Source organism: Leuciscus leuciscus, assembly GCF_965113295.1.
Source record: "Leuciscus leuciscus genome assembly, chromosome: 5".
Classification (NCBI taxonomy): domain Eukaryota; kingdom Metazoa; phylum Chordata; class Actinopteri; order Cypriniformes; family Leuciscidae; genus Leuciscus; species Leuciscus leuciscus.
In genome coordinates this window covers 47,213,557-47,233,471 of record NC_138729.1, presented here as the reverse complement: position 1 = coordinate 47,233,471, position 19,915 = coordinate 47,213,557, and the positions used below count along the sequence as shown (strand labels likewise).

General features: G+C 38.0%; 2 protein-coding genes across 4 annotated transcripts in view; both read right to left on the bottom strand.

Moving 5' to 3' along the window:
- Positions 1-490: 490 nt before the first annotated feature.
- Positions 491-6,261, bottom strand: LOC309499111 (sesquipedalian-1-like). 3 transcript variants are annotated; one of them, XM_082170124.1, is made up of 3 exons: positions 6,126-6,261; positions 4,654-4,784; positions 491-3,830 (listed from the first exon to the last, which is right to left on the bottom strand). In XM_082170124.1, the coding sequence occupies exon 3, from the start codon at positions 3,808-3,810 to the stop codon at positions 3,019-3,021; it is 792 nt and encodes a 263-aa protein (XP_082026250.1). In that variant the 5' UTR covers positions 3,811-3,830; positions 4,654-4,784; positions 6,126-6,261; the 3' UTR covers positions 491-3,018. The 3 variants fall into 3 exon arrangements, with proteins under 3 accessions (XP_082026250.1, XP_082026248.1, XP_082026249.1); XM_082170122.1 differs by having other exon boundaries at positions 4,689-4,784; positions 6,126-6,260; XM_082170123.1 differs by having other exon boundaries at positions 4,689-4,789; positions 6,126-6,227.
- Positions 6,262-7,473: 1,212 nt separating this feature from the next.
- ddr2l (discoidin domain receptor family, member 2, like) overlaps positions 7,474-19,915 on the bottom strand; it is a 44,641-nt gene continuing 32,199 nt past the window's right edge. Inside the window, exons 13-17 of the mRNA XM_082170819.1 lie at positions 19,328-19,455; positions 17,781-17,978; positions 16,691-16,925; positions 9,839-9,988; positions 7,474-9,664 (exon numbers count right to left, since the gene is read on the bottom strand). Coding sequence (XP_082026945.1) covers positions 9,527-9,664; positions 9,839-9,988; positions 16,691-16,925; positions 17,781-17,978; positions 19,328-19,455 — 849 coding nt within the window. The 3' untranslated portion in view covers positions 7,474-9,526. The remainder of the gene's footprint in view (positions 9,665-9,838; positions 9,989-16,690; positions 16,926-17,780; positions 17,979-19,327; positions 19,456-19,915) is intronic.

Genomic DNA, 19,915 nt, shown 5'->3' with positions numbered 1-19,915 from the left:
CCATTAAAAGCGTGTTACTAGCTTACGGTCTATGGCTACTAGCTGTGAGAAATATGAAATTGTCAGGTTGTTTAGAAAAAGCAATGAAGAAAAAACTTACCACAGTAGTAACAATGCCCTCGAAACTTAATCTTTACCTCCATGTCCTTGAAAAGGCCATTAAGGCATTTATAAATGTAAAAGTGTATGTTTCATAGTTTATTTTTTATTATGCACATCGCTGAAGAAGAGATTGTACCAAAAAAAAAAGAAAAAGAAAAAAAAAAAGTCAAGAGCATTGAATTTTAGAAACCATCCACCAAATAAAAAATCAATACATTCTCCATACACGGACATTTCTAACTAACGCAATGACACGGGATCAGTGAATGAACCCTTCTGTCTTTCAGAAAATGAACCACTCACCAATACAAAGCAATGCTGAGCCACCTTGTGGTGAAATTATGCGAGTACACATTTTGAAGAAGAAAAAACACACAAATAAAATACATATTTTATCCCGATGCTCATCTTTATTTGACTCCTTAAAAAAATTACATTCTTGTTTCCTTCAAATTAAATATTTCACCCAATGTCATTTCAGTGCCTGTTTTGACACACTGGTTATTGCAATACAGCTTCAGCTTTTATTTTCACGGTATTGCAGTAGGCTACCGCGTTAATACACAAACTGTTAGGATTAAAACAATGTTCATCTCTTAATTCCCATTTTATATGAAATCTGAAGGCACTGTGGTTGTCCAGTCAAGGACCCTATTTAGTGTTATTGTAGGCAATATCTCCCCAGATATGATTACAGGATTGCACACAATTCGTACCATTAAAAAAAATGCATTTTGAAAAAGCCATAAATAAATTCGAGAGCTGTGTGTATAATGTATTAAATGTTGGTCACAGTATGATGACTATAATTGGTCCGTTTTAAAAAGCAAGGCAAAGCATTCACAAGCTAATGGGCAAGTATGATAATATATAATTAAGCATAGCAAGGCTTAGCATAAAAAATAATAACATTGCTTAGAAGAGTTGCTTAGAAAAAAGATCCATTGACCGAAGATTACATGTTAGCTGTCTAATTAGATAGCTTCAATGTCTCAGACACTTTTACATACTTTAAAGTTAGAAATCATTTTGGCAATTCTGTTTTTGGCGGGTTCGATTGTAGACATCCTAAAATTCACCAGTGAAATCACTCCTCAGGTTAACTTGCTTTTGTTAATTTTGTTGCTACATATTGAAAAATGATTACAAATGACCATAGACCAGCTTTGGCACTGTAATAATTAACATTCAAGATGATTTTGATTCTGAAAACACATATTGTACCGCTATTCTATTTTTTATCAAGACCAACATTGTGAAAAAAGTAAGACGTCAATTTAAAAATATACATATTAAAAATAAAATAAGAACTGGCAAGCCACTTCAACATGAGTTTCTAGGAAAACCCCAAAATGAAGCTAAGTATGAGACTTTACAGTTCATCTAAAAAGAAAACGCCGTCATCATTTACTCATTCTCATGTCGTTCCAAACCCACATCACTGTCTTGCTTTCATGAACACAAACAAAGAAGTTTGGCAGAATGTCCTGAATGCTCTTTTTCACAATGCGGACTGGGACTGTCGAGCTTTAAAAAAAGCACCATAAATGTAGTCTGTACAACCTTTGCACCAAATAAAACTCTTTTAAAGTCACACATAGTAAGTCTTTATTTTTCACTGATAATCTTCAAAAAACCGACTGCAATCCTTGTCTCACAGCTTGTGAGGAACATTACGTTAAGATGATTTTAATAGCATTTCTGAATTAAACTTCAGAAGCAAAAATTGCATAAAGTTAAAATGAGTTCAAACTGTGTTCCGATGAATTGATTGAAAGATTAATTTAGGTCAACCCTCAACAGTTCAAAGTGCAATGTCTTTCATGTATTAGTAAAAATATATTTGGGTAAATATTGTGGTTTATTTTGTCATATTGGTGCTTATGATTAATAAACAATTTTTTCCCCAACTTTGGTCACCCGCTGTATTTAAAAAAAGAAATGAACTTGATTTTTCTCACAGTTGTGGAATGTAACATGAGGGTGAGTAAACAATGACAGAATGTTTCTTTAAAAAAATGGCTTGGTCTTTTTTTATAAATTTTTTTTTTTTACCAGTAACAAGTGATTTTCATTTTGATGCTCTCACTGTTTTTAGATGAATTTGACCTATTATATCTTAAATGGATAGTTCACCCAAAAATAAAAATTCTGACATTATTACTCACCCTCATGTCGTTCCAAACCCGTAAGACTTTCATTCATCTTCGGAACACAAATGAAGATATTTTTGATGAAATCTGAGAGCTTTCGGTCTCTCCATTGACAGCTACGCAACTACAACTTTGACGCCTCAAAAAGTTCATAAAGAGATCGTAAAACTAATCCATATGAATTGAGCGGTTCACGGTCCCTTTAAATGATGAACGGATTTAATTTAGACATTCAATGCACACATCAGTTGTGGTAAACGGAAGCTCAAGCATGATCGCTTGACGTTTGAGAACCAATGAGGTTCATACTCGTGTTACGCTGCAAGAACCAATGAGATTAGTTGTCGGGAGTCAATCAGGTTCTGCTGAGTTTCTGTTTCTGTTCGCTGATCAATGTTTATATGTAAATAAAAGCCTAAATTCAATCTGTTCATCATATAAAGCGATCGAGTCTCTTCAGAAAATTTGGACTAAACCGCTCAATTCATATGGATTAGTTTTACGATCCCTTTATGAACTTTTTGAAGCGTCAAAGTGGTAGTTGCGTAGCTGTCAATGGAGGGACAGAAATCTCTCAAATTTCATCAAAAAGATCTTCATTTGTGTTCCGAAGATGAACGAAAGTCTGACGGGTTTTGAACGACATGAGGGCGAGTAATTAACGACAGAATTTACATTTTTAGGTGAACTATCCCTTTAAACCATGATTGCACTAAGTATGGTATGCGTGCGACTGCATATATGTTGAGTCTCTTGCAGACGTTCATTTACTCTGCAGCCACTCTATTCTCAGTTCAGCCACCTCTTTGCCGTACCACTCATGTAGTTTGGAGAAGCAGGCCGTGCCGGGAGAGACGGGGCTCTCGAGCGACCCGCCGTTGGTCTTCCTCCGCGGAGGCACCGGAGGTGGTCTGACTCCACTTGCCCTCACGCTGCAGTCCCCGTCCCAGGCACAACCCTCACTGACACCGTTTGCCGAACTGGTGTGTTTACTCCAGGACACCCCGTTTTCTCTACTAGACAGCCCCTCCTGCGGAGGCCCCGTTACGGCAGTGTTCTGTAGGGACGGGGTGGCCGCGGTTCGAGTGCCCGCTTCTGCCCCCTGCACTTGCGTCTGGTGTTTCTTCGCCTTGCTTTTGGCTTGTAACGATCTCGCTTCTTGTACCTCCTCCAGCTGCCTCTCCAGCTCCTTCACAACCAGGCGCATGTAGTCGAAACTGGCTCGGGACAGAGCCTTGACCCACGATTCCATCGCGGCCTGGCTCTCCGCAGCCATCTTGTACACCCTCGCTTTGATGCAGTCGAATTTGACGGCGAAGGCGAACTCTTCGGATTCGGACTCACAGAGCTCCACCGTACAGCCTTCCAGGACGATGACGCCAATGGGCTCTCGACTTTCCCTCTCCTCGAAGTAGAACAGCATGTTGCCCTTCAGGATAAACCAGCGGCGATGGTACGCCGTGTTCCGTTCCCCTTTCTTAAAGAGGAAGCCTGTCTTGTCTGGAGGAGAGTTGCATGTGGCATAATGTGCCACGCTCCTCTCATTCAACTTCATGATGGCGAGGACACCTGTCTCTGAAACGGAAATGAATAAAAACTGAGTTTACAGTACATACATTTACAGTAGAGATAGACTGATAATATTAAACAGTTAATAATATTGATTTAACCCAATTTTCTACTTGTCATATTGCGTAAAAAAATTTAATAATAATTTAAAAAAAGTTGTTCTGCATTTTATTTATCAGTCAATATAACAATGATTTCAATGCACTTTTATTTGGCTATTAGCTTTCTTAAAAACTGATTAGATGTGTTTTGCAATATTTTATATTCAATCCAATATATATAATATTTAAAAAATGTGAATAAAAGTGATGAAAAGAATGAAAACACACTATTGTTCAAAGTTTGGGGTCTGTTTTTTAATGTGGCAGTAAAAGCAGAAATTTGTGAAATGTTACTACAATAAATATATATAAAATTATTATATTTTCAAATTTAATTTATTCCTGTGATGGTGAGCTGAATTTTCAGCATCATTACTCAGTTACTCATTACTACAGTTTTAACTGTCACATGATCCCTCAGAAATCATTCTAATATGCTGATTTGCTGACCAAGACAAGAAAAATTCCTTATTATTATCAGTCAAAAACATTTGTGACTAATATTTTTGGGTGGGAACCACAATAGTTTTTTTTTTTCATAATTCTTTGATGGATAGAAAGTTCAAAAGAACAGCACTTTTAAAAAATAATTTTATTTTAAGTTTAAAAAACTTCAGTAACATTATAAAAATCTTTACTGTCACTTTAATCAATTTAATGCGTCCTTGCTGAATAAAAATATAAATTTCTTGTATATATAATATACCAAAAAATTTTTTTTTACTGACCCCAAACTTTTGAACGGTAATAAATCTAAATTCACCGTTCTATGAAAGCTCTTCTGCGAAGCCTTCACTTTTGGCCTGCTTCCAACCGTCAATCAAAACACCAGCACATGTAGAACATCTCCATCCCATTTCTGCTCTAAAAAAATATAGAAACAGCCACACACACAGTGAAGTCAACAACCGAGGTGTCATAAATACAGGAACATTCCACTTCACACATCTGACCTGGTTTAAAACAAGCAAATTCCTCTTTCTTAAAACAAGTGCCATAAATAAAGGTCTGTGTGGGGTCTGGGGTGACTAAACTATACATGAACCAGACCTAGCGTCAAAACCATGTGACAAAAAAAGTCAAAATTCACACACACACACACACACACACACACACACACACACACACACACACACATATATATATATATATATATATACACATATACACACATACACACATACACACACACACACACCAAACATTTATTTTTTTAGATTCATGACTTTTCCAGCCCTGGACATAACCATATATCCTTGATATGCCAGATACCATCACTTTACCATGGTACCATTACCACAATACTTTTTTATAAAGATCATACAAAAGTATTTTCTGAAGTACCTTTGTATATACTAAAAGTAACAAAGTTGTTTGGACATTTACTATGATAAATACCATGGTACATCCATTTTAGTACCATGTCAAAGTACCAGCATTATATCCGGTAACTGTATTTTTTATTTTATTTTTTATTTTAATGTTACATTTACAAAAAAGGAACCAATAAGCCCCATGGTAGTATCATGTTTTAGACATGTTTCATGGTATTTACAATGGTGTTCTTGGAGGTTGCATTTAATATCATGTAAACACCATGATACATGCATTTCAACATCATGGTATGTATACATCAAAATACCACGGTATTACTATCTGATACCGTTCCACGGTTCTGCCACAGTAAAAACAAACAAATAGTTATTAGTGATACAACCAGCTAATACAGCCTACAACTAAAGTTTGAGTGATCCAGACAGCAATCTTATACCAATGTGCGTAAAAAAAAAAATTATAATAAAAAATGTTATTGACATAACTTACACACTACATTTCAAGTGCGCATCAGAATGCTGCAGAAACACTGTCAGACCACATCTGCAGGACAGTTAGGCTACATGCTTTCACAACGACCAAGAAGGTGTTAAAAAAAAGCTAATATAACATTATCAAACTCATTTACACTCGTAAAGAAAGGAAATCACCCATCACCATAAACACAACATGTGGAAATGAAGTCAACATGACTTATAATACAGTCTTTGTCATTCTCGACTGAGCTCGAGCAGTTTGCTTGACAAACCATCAAAAGCAGCCTGGTTACTAGCGTAAAGGTGATGAAGCCGCGTTACAAAGATAGAGAAACTCATGAAGAGAAAGCTTGAACGTCATTTCGAGCATTTATCGGTGTTTAACTTGCCTTCTGAGTGTGTTATTGGACGCCCGCAGACTGCTTTCCTCCCTTCATTCTTCCTTTCCTGGCTGACGATCACGTGACTCTACAGGAATCTCTCTAGTAACAGCAGCAGTGCTGCGCGCGCTCATGTGTGCATAATAAATTACTCACACAATCGGTTATTATAAACATCATAATGTGTCCCACGCGCCTCTGACATATTTAAACTTAAGTTTGAGATTGGATGGATGGTATATGCATTCATAGTATGCATTTCGTTTGGTCATATCATAAGTATCTGCTCTTTTTGGTACGGTAGCAACACCCTGCTAGGAGAAAACAAACACACAGCTAAAACCAACATAAGGTGGTTGGCTGGTTTTGGTCTATTTTTTAAGATGACCAGGCTGGTCTGAACACCAGCTTGGCCAGCCTGGGAGACCAGCTTAAACCAGCTAAGACCAGCCAACTAGCCTAGGCTAGTTTTAGCTGGAGGTTTCAGAAGGGAATTAAGGTACAGTGATGATATCAGATGGTAATACCATGGTACATATCCAAAGCAACATGGCATTACCATGATCTATAAGGTACTGGTGACTTTTTATGGGTGGTTTTGTAAGTGGTAGCCTAATGTTGGTGTTTTGGAATATACCATTACAAGAATTCACAATACCATCCCTTCTGGAAACCCAGAAGTAAATGGTTAAAGCTGGTCTCTCAGGCTGGCCAAGCTTGTCAAACTGGTCTTTCAGCTTAACCAGCTAAGACCCGCCTGGTCAGCTAAAAAAAAAAAGTGTCCAAAACTCCTCTAAAACCAGCCTGGGAGACTAGCCAAAACCAGCCAACCAGCTTATTTCAGCAGGTATGACTGTACATTTTTACTTATTTTTTGGGTATGACATGTTCAAAGAATATGAGAGCAGTACCATGGTACGTTTTTGCTTGTGGGGGTTTGCTATGCCAGAACTTTAGGCCAAGGGAGTCAATAATATTCAATAAGCATAAACTGACAGAAAGTGCACAACTATGGAAAGAAAAATAAGCATGTAAAAAAAAAAGTGTATATGTAGAACTAGAAATAGAATGATGCTATAAGTTATCATATTGTCTTTTTTAGATTATTGGAGTCAAAGTGACACTGTTCTGCCAAGATCGACATTTGGAGGGTGTTTCGGCCCAACGCACACATTAATATATCATCTATTATTTGAACTGTAGTGACCAAGTCTACAGTCACACCAAAATCAAACATTCAATGTCACATTGGTAGCATTAAAATAATGATAGTAATAATAATGATAATTATTATATAAAATCATACTACTCAGATATTTAGAAAAACCTTCAGAATAAGTAAAAACACTAAATACAGTTACAGCAAAATTGATATTTATTATGGAAAATAAGAAAGAAGATGAAAGAAAAAGGTCTTAGTCCCCAATATATTACTATACATACAGTATCTTCTCTGCTTATGTAATGTACATGAAGGACACATACAGAGAGTTAAAAGGTTTGAATGAAAGACTGTTATTGAATACTAAATGCTAAAAGAAGGTCAATTCAATTTCACTTGAAACAAAACCACACTCGCAGTGTCACGCATTCACACAGACATGCATTCTTGGTCTCTAAATATGTAGTAAAAAAAAAAAAAAAAAAAAAACTCTGATCAGTAATAACAGAAATTGCCTCAGGCTCACTTCAGCAAAGGCTTCTGGGAAATTGAGTTTTAGTGGTTGCCCTTGTCGATGAACCGCGTCGAGCTCCTAGCTTTCCTACCATCAACATTTAACCGAAATCCCAGTGCTATCGGAGGACTCTTCAAACGCCCTGCATAGCCAAACCTTTCAGCAGCCAAACAATAAAAAGTCTCCTGTACATTTGACGACAATTTCTGAAATACAGTAAACACAAACTACACAAAAAGGAATGCTGTAGAAACTAGTACAAAGACAGAAATATTAGATTTTGATTACATCGTAGTGCACCAAATCATTTTTACAATGTTTTTGATGCAACACTCATTCACAACAAAACATTTACTAAAAGAATGAAATGACTAAAGAAATTGTATAAAATATTAAAGTGGGTTAAAAGAGAGAAAGAAAAATGTGCTTTGAATATTTTTTATCTTACATACATAATCCCCTATAAACATGTGCCTTTTACCGAGATCGAAGATGGATGGATCTCTATAATATTGATATTATGGGTCCTGTACATCATCCTCAGACAGACTTGATTCATATAGTTTCAACAACAATGCAATCTCAGAACTGTATGCCAATATCACAGAGTTGTAGTGTTTGCCTTTACAATTAAGTTGAAATTTAGTTTGTCTGGCTGTGATGGTGCAATATTTCTGGATATTAAAGCCAACATGAAATGGCATTAACAACCCATTTTACCCCCATAATTTGACACTTGAATGCAGAAAATGAAGGTGAAAAGAACATTTTGATGATCATTTTGGCATATCTAAACTGAAATGCTTCTTGTCCTTCTAACATTAACCAAGAAAAAAAGTTATTACATTTTTTGTTGAAATTACAACAACAAACATTGTCTTCTTTGGAAACTTGCACTGATGAATCAATCTCTAAATGAGACCAGAAACGTGTTTGAAGAAAGCAAACAGAGTCCATTCTGATTTCATGTTGACTTTAAAGTGGCCTGTTACAAGTTGGGGGAAGAAACAGTGCATACAATTGCACGTCAGTCCATTTTTGGCTCTATAACCCTCTCCTCTCTCCTCCAAAAAGGGTTTTTTAATCTAACTATAACAGTAGTTCTGCTAGATCCAGGCAGAGCAAGTCTCCGACCCGGCTATATCCAAAGAACCTGTAAAAACATTCATATTCAGAGAGCAAAACAACACTTAATATCATAACAAGACACAGTAACTCCAGTGTGGGGGTAAATAAGGAACAAAAATAGGACAAAAATGAAATAATAACCAAAGACAGCAGTGCTTAACGATACACGACCACAGTTTTGACAAATACGACATTCGTCCAGTTGGTTCTTTCTGCCTAGAATACACAGTAGGCTTAAGAGTCACTGTTCTTCTGGGAAAACAACAAACAGAAATAACATTTAAGGTAAAGAAAAGAGAGATACTCAAAGGAAATATTAACAACGATAAGTACAAAAAAAAATCTCAAGTGTCTATGGATTGGAAAAAAGCTCTTTGAGTCCCAATGGAGATGAATATACAAGTAAGTGAATGAATGCATGAATGAATGAATGCCTTTTGTGAAATCTCATCATCTTTAAATCTCTCCTCCATTGGATTTCTGATGATGCTCTAATGACGCTACATTGTGGCTATAACGTTTGCGCTCTACTTCCCTGACTGGCAAGCAGTCAGAGTACTTCTATAACAGTTCTCCTCCAGGTTGTTTCAGTAGAGCAGGTCTCGGTCATGAGTGGGGCGCAAAAGTTCGCAGGGCCTGGTACAATCTGTTAAAAGAGGGCCGGTCCACGATGTCACGACTCCAGCAGCGCATCATCAGCTCGAACAGAGAGGATGGACAAAGTGGTGGGGCGGAGAGAAAGATCTAGAGAGAGTGAAAAATAAGAAGGTCAGAAGTCTTTTTTAGATGAAACCTCCAAAGAAATAATGTACTTCATGCAAAAGTTTTCATCCTGCAACAGTGCATTCATTCAAACTCACTGTAATTTGGGATTCACTCACTTCAAATCACAACCCAAATCAAAGGCAATGTGTGTACCTGTCTGCCCTGGTTTCTGAAGAACTCGCCGGTGTTCTCGATGACCTGTTCATCAGACAGCAGGCTGTAGGGCTGCTCCTTACATAAAGTGAAGATCTCCCACAGAGTCACTCCAAATGCCCACACGTCACTCGCTGTTGTGAACTTCCCCTAGAAAACACACACATGTATCCCGTAATGCACCGATACAAAGAAAGCCGCTGCTGACTGATGTCTCCAGCCAATAGTTAAGTCAAAACAAATAGCTTGGGAACAATTCATACACTACCGTGTAAAAGTTTGCGCTTGGTAAGATTTTTTCCCCATGTTTTTGAAAGAAGTCTCTTATGCTCTTTACAATTTCAAATAACTGTTTTTCATTGTACTATGTCTTAAAATGTAATTAGGGCCCGAGCACCGATGGTGTGAGGACCCTCTTGGAATTGCTCTGTTTATTATTATTATTCTTCTCCGCATTTAATTGCATTTTTGAGGGCCTAAACATGCTCGAAAACTCACAAAACTTTGCACACGCGTCAGAACTGGCGAAAATTTACATCTGATATAGGTTTCAGAATTGGACGGGGCAAAATGGCTCGATAGCGCCACCTATAAAAGTTCAACGGAGTGCGCCTCCCGCAACGTTCCACGTACGTGCACGAAATTCGGTACATACATGTAATGACCTAATACCTACAAAAAAGTCTCTTGGAGCATAGCCCTAAACACAACAGGAAGTCAGCCATTTTGAACTTCCTCTCAGATTTTTGTGCAGTTTTTGCCATTTTCAGGCCTCGTACTTTAACGAACTCCTCCTACAGTTTTAATCTGATCATCTTCAAATTTGGTGAGTGTAATCTTAAGGCCTTTGCGACGTTAAATTGCGAAGATCTTGAGTTTTCGTCGAAGGGCGGGTCCTCGGCGGCCTGACAAATTTCGATGTTTCGCCATGAAACAGGAAGTTGCTGTAACTCAGGCATGGAATGTCCAATCTGCCCCGAACTTCACACGTTTGATAAGCGTTCTGTCCTGAACACATGACCATGCTCATATTCAGTTATAGTCATAGCGCCACCTGCTGGCAACAGGAAGTGACATGTTTAACACTGTTATGGACTCCTAATAACATATAAAAAAGTGCCAGCAAGTGCTAAACATGCTAACAACATACTAGAAGCATGCTAAAACATGCTAGCAAACTCTTAGCTAAGTGCTAAAGCATGCTATTTTTGCAATTAAATAGGAATTTGCTGTAACTCAGGCATGGAATGTCCAATCTGCCCCAAACTTCACACTTTTGATAATCGTTCTGTCCTGAACACATCTACATGAGAATATTCAGTTATAGTAATAGCGCCACCTACTGGTAACAGGAAGTGTCATGTTTAACACGTTGATGCCATTCTAGCAACATGTTAAAAATGCCATTGACTTCTAAACATGCTAGAAACATGTTAAAACATGCTAGCAATACTTAGCTAAGTGCTAAAGCATGCTAATTCAATGAAACAGGATGTTGTTGTTACTCAAGAAGGCAATGTCCAATCTGCGCCAAACTTCACACTTTTGATAAGCGTTCTGTCCTGGACACATGACCATGCTCATATTCAGTTACAGTCATAGCGCCACCTGCTGGCAACAGGAAGTGACATGTTTAACACTGTTGTGAACTCCTGATAACATATAAAAAAGTTCCAGCATGTGCTAAACATGCTAACAACATACTAGAAACATGTTAAAACATGCTAGCAAATACTTAGCTTAGTGCTAAAGCATGCTAATACTGCAATTAAATAGGAATTTGCTGTAACACAGGCACGGAATGTCCAGTCTGCCCCAAACTTCACACGTTTGATAAGAGGCATGGCCTGAACACATCTACATGAGAATATTCAGTTATAGTAATAGCGCCACCTACTGGTAACAGGAAGTGTCATGTTTAACACGTTGATGCCGTTCTAGCAACATGTTAAAAATGCCATTGACTTCTAAACATGCTAGAAACATGTTAAAACATGCTAGCAATACTTAGCTAAGTGCTAAAGCATGCTAATTCAATGAAACAGGATGTTGTTGTTACTCAAGAAGGCAATGTCCAATCTGCGCCAAACTTCACACTTTTGATAAACGTTCTGTCCTGAACACATGACCATGCTCATATTCAGTTACAGTCATAGCGCCACCTGCTGTCAACAGGAAGTGACATGTTAAACACTGTTGTGGACATATAAAAACATTAAAAAGTGCCAGCAAGTGTTAAACATGCTAACAACATACTAGAAACATGCTAAAACATGCTAGCAAACACTTAGCTAAGTGCTAAAGCATGCTATTGCTGCAATTAAATAGGAATTTGCTGTAACACAGGCATGCAATGTCGAATCTGCCCCAAACTTAATATGTAACATGCAAGAAACATGCTAGCAACACATAGCTAAGTTCTAAATCATGCTAGAAATGCTAAAGAAAGTTGTTGTAACTTAAGCATACAATGTCCAATCTACCCCAAACTTCACACGTTTGATAAGAATTATCTCCTGAACACAAGTCCATGCTCATATTCAGATATAGTCATAGCGCCGCCTGCTGGCAACAGGAAGTGATGTTTAACATTGTTCTGGACTCCTAATAACATATAAAAAAGTGCCACCAACTGCTAAACATGTTAGCAACATACTAGAAACATGCTATCAAATACTTAGCTAAGTGTTAAAGCATGCTATTACTGCAATTAAATATGAATTTGCTGTAACTCAGGCATGCAATGTCCAATCTACCCCAAAATTAATATGTAATATGCTATAAACATCATAAAATATGCAAGAAATGCTAAAGGAAGTTGTTGTAACTCAAGCATACAATGTCCAATCTGCCCCAAACTTCACATGTTTGATAAAAGTCCTGCACTGAACACATCTACATAGCGATATTCAGATGTAGACATAGCCCCACCTACTGGCAACAGAAACTGACATGATTAAAACAGTAATGCAGTACTAACCACATAACTATTGTGTACTAAGCATGCTAGAAACATACTAAACATGCTAGCAACTACTATATATACCTCCTTAAATGCACATTGCCCAACCATGCTCTGTCTTTCTAAAGCCACCGAGTGACGATGGCACGAGTGCGAGGGCCCTTTCATCGCTGCTTGCAGCTTTAATTAGGGCCCGAGCACCGATGGTGTGAGGACCCTCTTGGAATTGCTCTGTTTATTATTATTATTATTATTATTCTTCTCCGCATTTAATTGCATTTTTGAGGGCCTAAACATGCTCGAAAACTCACAAAACTTTGCACACGCGTCAGAACTGGCGAAAATTTACATCTGATATAGGTTTCAGAATTGGACGGGGCAAAATGGCTCGATAGCGCCACCTATAAAAGTTCAACGGAGTGCGCCTCCCGCAACGTTCCACGTACGTGCACAAAATTCGGTACATACATGTAATGACCTAATACCTACAAAAAAGTCTCTTGGAGCATAGCCCTAAACACAACAGGAAGTCAGCCATTTTGAACTTCCTCTCAGATTTTTGTGCAGTTTTTGCCATTTTCAGGCCTCGTACTTTAACGAACTCCTCCTACAGTTTTAATCTGATCATCTTCAAATTTGGTGAGTGTAATCTTAAGGCCTTTGCGACGTTAAATTGCGAAGATCTTGAGTTTTCGTCGAAGGGCGGGTCCTCGGCGGCCTGACAAATTTCGATGTTTCGCCATGAAACAGGAAGTTGCTGTAACTCAGGCATGGAATGTCCAATCTGCCCCGAACTTCACACGTTTGATAAGCGTTCTGTCCTGAACACATGACCATGCTCATATTCAGTTATAGTCATAGCGCCACCTGCTGGCAACAGGAAGTGACATGTTTAACACTGTTATGGACTCCTAATAACATATAAAAAAGTGCCAGCAAGTGCTAAACATGCTAACAACATACTAGAAGCATGCTAAAACATGCTAGCAAACTCTTAGCTAAGTGCTAAAGCATGCTATTATTGCAATTAAATAGGAAGTTGCTGTAACTCAGGCATGGAATGTCCAATCTGCCCCAAACTTCACACGTTTGATAAGAGTCATGGCCTGAACACATCTACATGAGAATATTCAGTTATAGTAATAGCGCCACCTGCTGTCAACAGGAAGTGACATGTTTAACACTGTTGTGGTCTCCTAATAACATATAAAAAAGAGCCAGCAAGTGCTAAACAGGTTAGCAACATACTAGAAACATGCTAGTAAACACTTAGCTAAGTGCTAAAGCATGCTATTACTGCAATTAAATAGGAATTTGTTGTAACTCAGGCATGGAATGTCCAATCTACCCCAAACTTCACACGTTTGATAAGAATCATGGCCTGAACACATGTCTATGCTCAAATTCAGTTATAGTAATAGCGCCACCTACTGGTAACAGGAAGTGACATGTTTAACACGTTGATGCCGTTCTAGCAACATGTTAAAAATGCCATTGAGTTCTAAACATGCTAGAAACATATTAAAACATGCTAGCAATACTTAGCTAAGTGCTAAAGCATGCTAATTCAATGAAACAGGACTTTGTTGTTACTCAAGAAGGCAATGTACAATCTACCCCAAACTTCACACGTTTGATAAGAGTTATCTCTTGAACACATGTCCATGCTCATATTTAGTTATAGTCATAGCGCCACCTGCTGGCAACAGGAAGTGACGTTTAACACTGTTCTTGACTCCTAATAACATATAAAAAAATGCCAGTAGGTGCTAAACATCCTACCAACATACTAGAGACATGCTAAAACATACTAGCAAACACTTAGCTAAGTGCTAAAGAATGATATTACTGCAATTAAATATGAATTTGCTGTAACTCAGGCATGGAATGTCCAATCTGCCCCAAACTTCACACTTTTGATAAGCGTTCTGTCCTGAACACATGACCATGCTTATATTCAGTTACAGTCATAGCGCCACCTGCTGGCAACAGGAAGTGACATGTTTAACACTGTTATGGACTCCTAATAACATATAAAAAAGTGCCAGCAAGTGTTAAACATGCTAACAACATACTAGAAACATGCTAAAACATGCTAGATAACTCTTAGCTAAGTGCTAAAGCATGCTATTATTGCAATTAAATAGGAATTTGCTGTAACTCAGGCATGGAATGTCCAATCTGCCCCAAACTTCACACTTTTAATAAGAGTCATGGCCTGAACACATCTACATGAGAATGTTCAGTTATAGTAATAGCGCCACCTACTGGCAACAGGAAGTGACATGTTTAACACGTTGATGCCGTTCTAGCAACATGTTAAAAATGCCATTGAGTTCTAAACATGCTAGAAACATGTTAAAACATGCTAACAATGCTTAGCTAAGTGCTAAAGAATGCTAATTCAATGAAACATGACTTTGTTGTTACTCAAGAAGGCAATGTCCAATTTGCACCAAACTTCACACGTTTGATAAGAGTTCTGTCCTGAACACACATCCATGCTCATATTCAGTTATAGTCATAACGCCACCTACTGGCAACAGAAACTGACATGGTTAACACAGTAATGCAGTACTAACCACATAATTATTGTGTACTAAGCATGCTAGAAACAGACTAAACATGCTAGCAACACTTAGCTGAGTCATGAAGCATGCTATTATCACCATTATACAAAACATTTTGTAACTTACTTTGACATACTCTTACTATATATACCTCCTTAAATGTACATTTCCCAACCATGCTCTGTCTTCCTAAAGCCACCGAGTGTTGATGGCACGGGTGCGAGGGCCCTTTCATCGCTGCTTGCAGCTTTAATTTCTTACTGTGATGCAAAGCTGAATATTCAGTGTCTTCAGTGTCACATGATCCTAAAGAAATCATTATAATAATGTTTCTTCTTATTATCAATGCTGAAAATAGCATTGCTTACATTGCTGCTTACATTTCTGTGGAAACGTTGATACTTTTTCTCAGGATTCTTTAATGAGTAAAAAAGTTCATTTATTTGAAACAGAAATCTTTTGTAACATTATAAATGTCCTTACTTTCACTTTTGATCAATTTAATGCATCCTTGCGGAATAAAACTATTACTTTCTTTAAGAGTGTGTTCACAGTTGGCATGTTTGGTTTGATTAAAATTAACCTTGGTGCGGTTCATTTGAATAAGCGAACACTGCCATCCAAACCCTGGTGCGCACCAAACAAGCGGATCGAGACAGCTAATAAGATGGCTCTCGTTCTGCTTCTAAACAAAATCTGATGTGGTTTGAATGACATGTGAAAGCAACATGGATCACACGGATGTCACAAGATGCGACCCTAAAAAGGACAGAATGCTCAAGCAAACCTGTTTTTTTCTCGTCATAATTGCGAGATTGTCCATCAGAGTTCAGTACAGGCATCAGAACCGCGTCTCCTCACAGCAGATCTGCGTTTGTGTGTGTGACGGAGGGATTCCTGCCGCTGTTTTGACTCCTTTATACATTTTATAAGCTCTTCACAAGTTCTCAGCTGGTCAAAATACTATCATATGTAGCTACGCACATACAACGAGCACATTTATCCCAGAACACAGCATTGTTTTGGATGTTCGGTAATCAAAATATACGTAATAAAAGCCGAACAATCAGGTTGTGAACATATCCCTGTGCCTTTAGGTTCGGTATCTTCAGGTTCGGTGTTAAAAATGCCAATGTGAATGCTAAGCGGACCAGGAATAAATTGTTTTTTTGTTGTTGATCCAGACCAAATGAACAAAGCGAACTGAACTACAAGTGTGAACACCACCCTGAAAGAGAAAACCTTACTGACCCCAAACTTTTGAACGGTAGTGTACATGCATGCAACTTTGCTTTTATCAACAGCTTGTCTTTCCCTCACCAGTAGGATGCTCTCCCAGGCCATCCAGCGTATAGGCAGTACAGCGCGCCCCTGTATACGATAGTAATCGCTACTGTACAAGTTTCTGCTCATGCCAAAATCAGAGATCTTTATGGTGAGCTGGCGGTCCAGGAGGCAGTTCCGTGTGGCCAGATCACGATGCACAAAGTTCAGAGAAGCCAAGTACTTCATCCCAGAAGAGATCTGCACCGACATGTGCAACAAGTCAGCAATGCTGCAAAGAAACAGAAATAAAAGAGTCAGGGATGTGAACCAAAACAAGATGAATATATATATATATATACACACACACACTATACCTTTTAGGAGGAAAACTTACCCAGAACATTCAGTTCAGTTAAATGTATTTTGAGTGAAACTATGTTGTATCAAAAATGGCTGCCGTTATTTGAAATAAAGCTTAAATTAAATATAAATCTTAGAATAAATTTTTTTTTTTTTTTTGCCTTGCAACAAACTAAAATACACAATTTTAATTTGAAGTGATAAAACCACTAAAGAACTGTCAAACTGAAAAAAATAATTAAAGTTTAATGGAAATATAAAAAAATATAAAATATAACAATTACATTACAAACATAACAAAACTACAATTAAAATGAAAATTGAAAATATAAAAATAAATACTATAATAGTAATAAAAATACTAAAATAACACTGGTGTGAAACAAAGAAGGAGACCAACATGAGGGTGAGTAAAAGATTCAAGAGTTTTCCCTTTTGGGCTAGTAATTCATTTTCAAAATTAGTACCTGTAATAAGATTTTACAATGTTGGTTTTTAATTCCAGGTTTTCAAAAAAGAACGGATTGAAATGACTTATTAATATGTTATTATCATGACTTGAAGACTGAGAGGTCTCACGTGAAAACCTGGCTTCATTTTAACCCTGTAATCTGAAACATTTCCATCATAAACTGAGAGCTGACTTAAAACTTGGAGGTTAAGTTGAAGAATTCAAAGGTTAAGAATGTTAAGCTTGACTCTGACTTGTAGAAAAGCGATCTGACCCCTGTCTGGAGATGAAAGTCTGTACATGTCAGGGTTCTTCATAATGATGGACACACACCTGACAGACGGAATGTTGTTGGCGTGTGTGAGTGTGCTCTCCAGCTCTCTCTGGGACAGGAACATGTTGAGGTCTCCGTTCTCCATGTACTCCGTCACCATGCAGAGCGGGTCGGAGCTCACACACACGCACAGCAGCTGAATGATGTTTGGGTTATTCAGACGCGACATGATCTTTATCTCCTTCAGGAAGTCATTTCTACACAGACAAAAGTCAGACATTATCATGGGATCAGGTGAAAGGTTAAAGGTAAGCATCCATCACTCAATATTGATGTGGAAATAATATTGAATAGTGAAAATGACTGATGACTGTGTATTCTGAAACAATTTTAGACATTTTTATGGAGAGGTACACCTTGCTAGTACAGGGTTGAACCCCCTTTTACATTCAAAACTGCGTTAATTTTTCGTGGTGCTGGAAACATTTCTCAGACATTGATCGGCTGCACATCCATGATGCGAATCTCCCGTTCCTCCACATCCCAAAGCTGCTCTACTGGATTGAGATCTGGAGACTGTGGAGGCCGTTTGAGTTTAGTGAACTCATTGTTATGTTCAAGAAACCAGTTTGAGATGATTTGAGCTTTGTGACATGGTGCATTATCCTACTGGAAGTATCCATCAGAAGATGGTTCACTGCGGTCATAAAGGGATGGACTTGATCAGCAACAAATACTCAGGTAGACTGTGGCGTTTAAACAATGCTCAATTGGTGCTAAAGGGGCCAAAGTGTGCCAAGAATATATCCCACACACCATTACACCACCAGCACTGCCTGAACCGTTGATACAAGGCAGGATGAATACATGCTTTCATTTTGTTTACGCCAAATTCTGACCCGACCATCTGAATGTCGCAGCAGAAATCGAGACCCATCAAACCAGGCAGCATTTCTCCAATCATCTATTGTCCAGTTTTGGTGAGCCAGTGTGAATTGAAGCCTCAGTTTCCTGTTCTAATCTGAGAGGAGTGGCACAGGTGTGTCTTCTGCTATAGCCCGTCTGCTTCAAGATTATGTTGTTCGTTCAGAGATGCTCTTCTGCAGATCTTGGTTGTAACATGTGGTTATTTGAGTTACTGTTGCCTTTTTATCAGCTGGAACCAGTCTGGCCATTTTCCTCTGACAAGGCATTTTCGCCCACAGAACAGTCGCTCACTGGATATTTCCTCATTTTCAGATAATTCTCTGTAAACCCTAGAGATAGTTGAATTTCCCTGTAAATCAGCAGTTTCTTAAATACTCAGACCAAGCCCTTCTGGCGGCAACAACCATGCCAAATTCAAAGTCACCTATATCACCTTTCTTCCTCATTCTGATGCTCAGTTTGAAATTCAGCAAGCTCATCTAAATGCCTAAATGCATTGAGTTGCTGCCATGTGATTGGCTGATCCATGTGCCAATCAATTTTATTCCAACCAGTCACAACACATCCTAATTACATAACCATTCCGAACTTTTAAGCAGGAACTTCCCAGAAGTACTTAAGGCAGCCTCACTCCATGATGCAACTTTCCATTCAAATGTTAGTGTTTTTTTCCCCAAACCTGGCATTGCTGGTGGCATCCGCTCTGAGTTGTTTAACTGCTACCAACACCGGCTTGCCGTCCTGCTCAGGTAACGGTGCACCTTCTCCCAGAAACTCTGCCAAACCCTCGGCCTCACACAAATGCACCTGAAAACAGCAATGCCAGCAGACAAGAGCATGAATATATGTGAAGCATCATACTTAAACAACGTGAGGATGAAAACACGCTTAAATGGGCACTAACAACAAAAATACTAAATACCGTACTATTGTATTATCATGCTATATTTTGATTGATTTAGTGAAAAATTGAAATATACCCATATATACAATACTGTTCAAAAGTTTGGGGTCAGTATGTTTTTTTAAATACTTGAAATTATCAAGGATGCATTAAATTGATCAAAAATGACAGTAAAGACATTTATGTTACAAAAGATGAATCAAAGAATCCTTAGAAAATGATCAGTTTCCACAAAATACTACGCAGCACAACTGTTTTCAGCATTGGTAATATTAATAAATCTGCCACCATAGTAACAGAATGAGGATCAACTGTGTTAAAAAAGTATCAGTAACACTATTGCAAAAAAAAGAAAGAAAAAAA

Excerpts from the sequence above, each read along its gene's own strand:
- LOC309499111 (XM_082170124.1), bottom strand. The coding sequence starts at position 3,810 with ATGAAGTTGAATGAGAGGAGCGTGGCACATTATGCCACATGCAACTCT.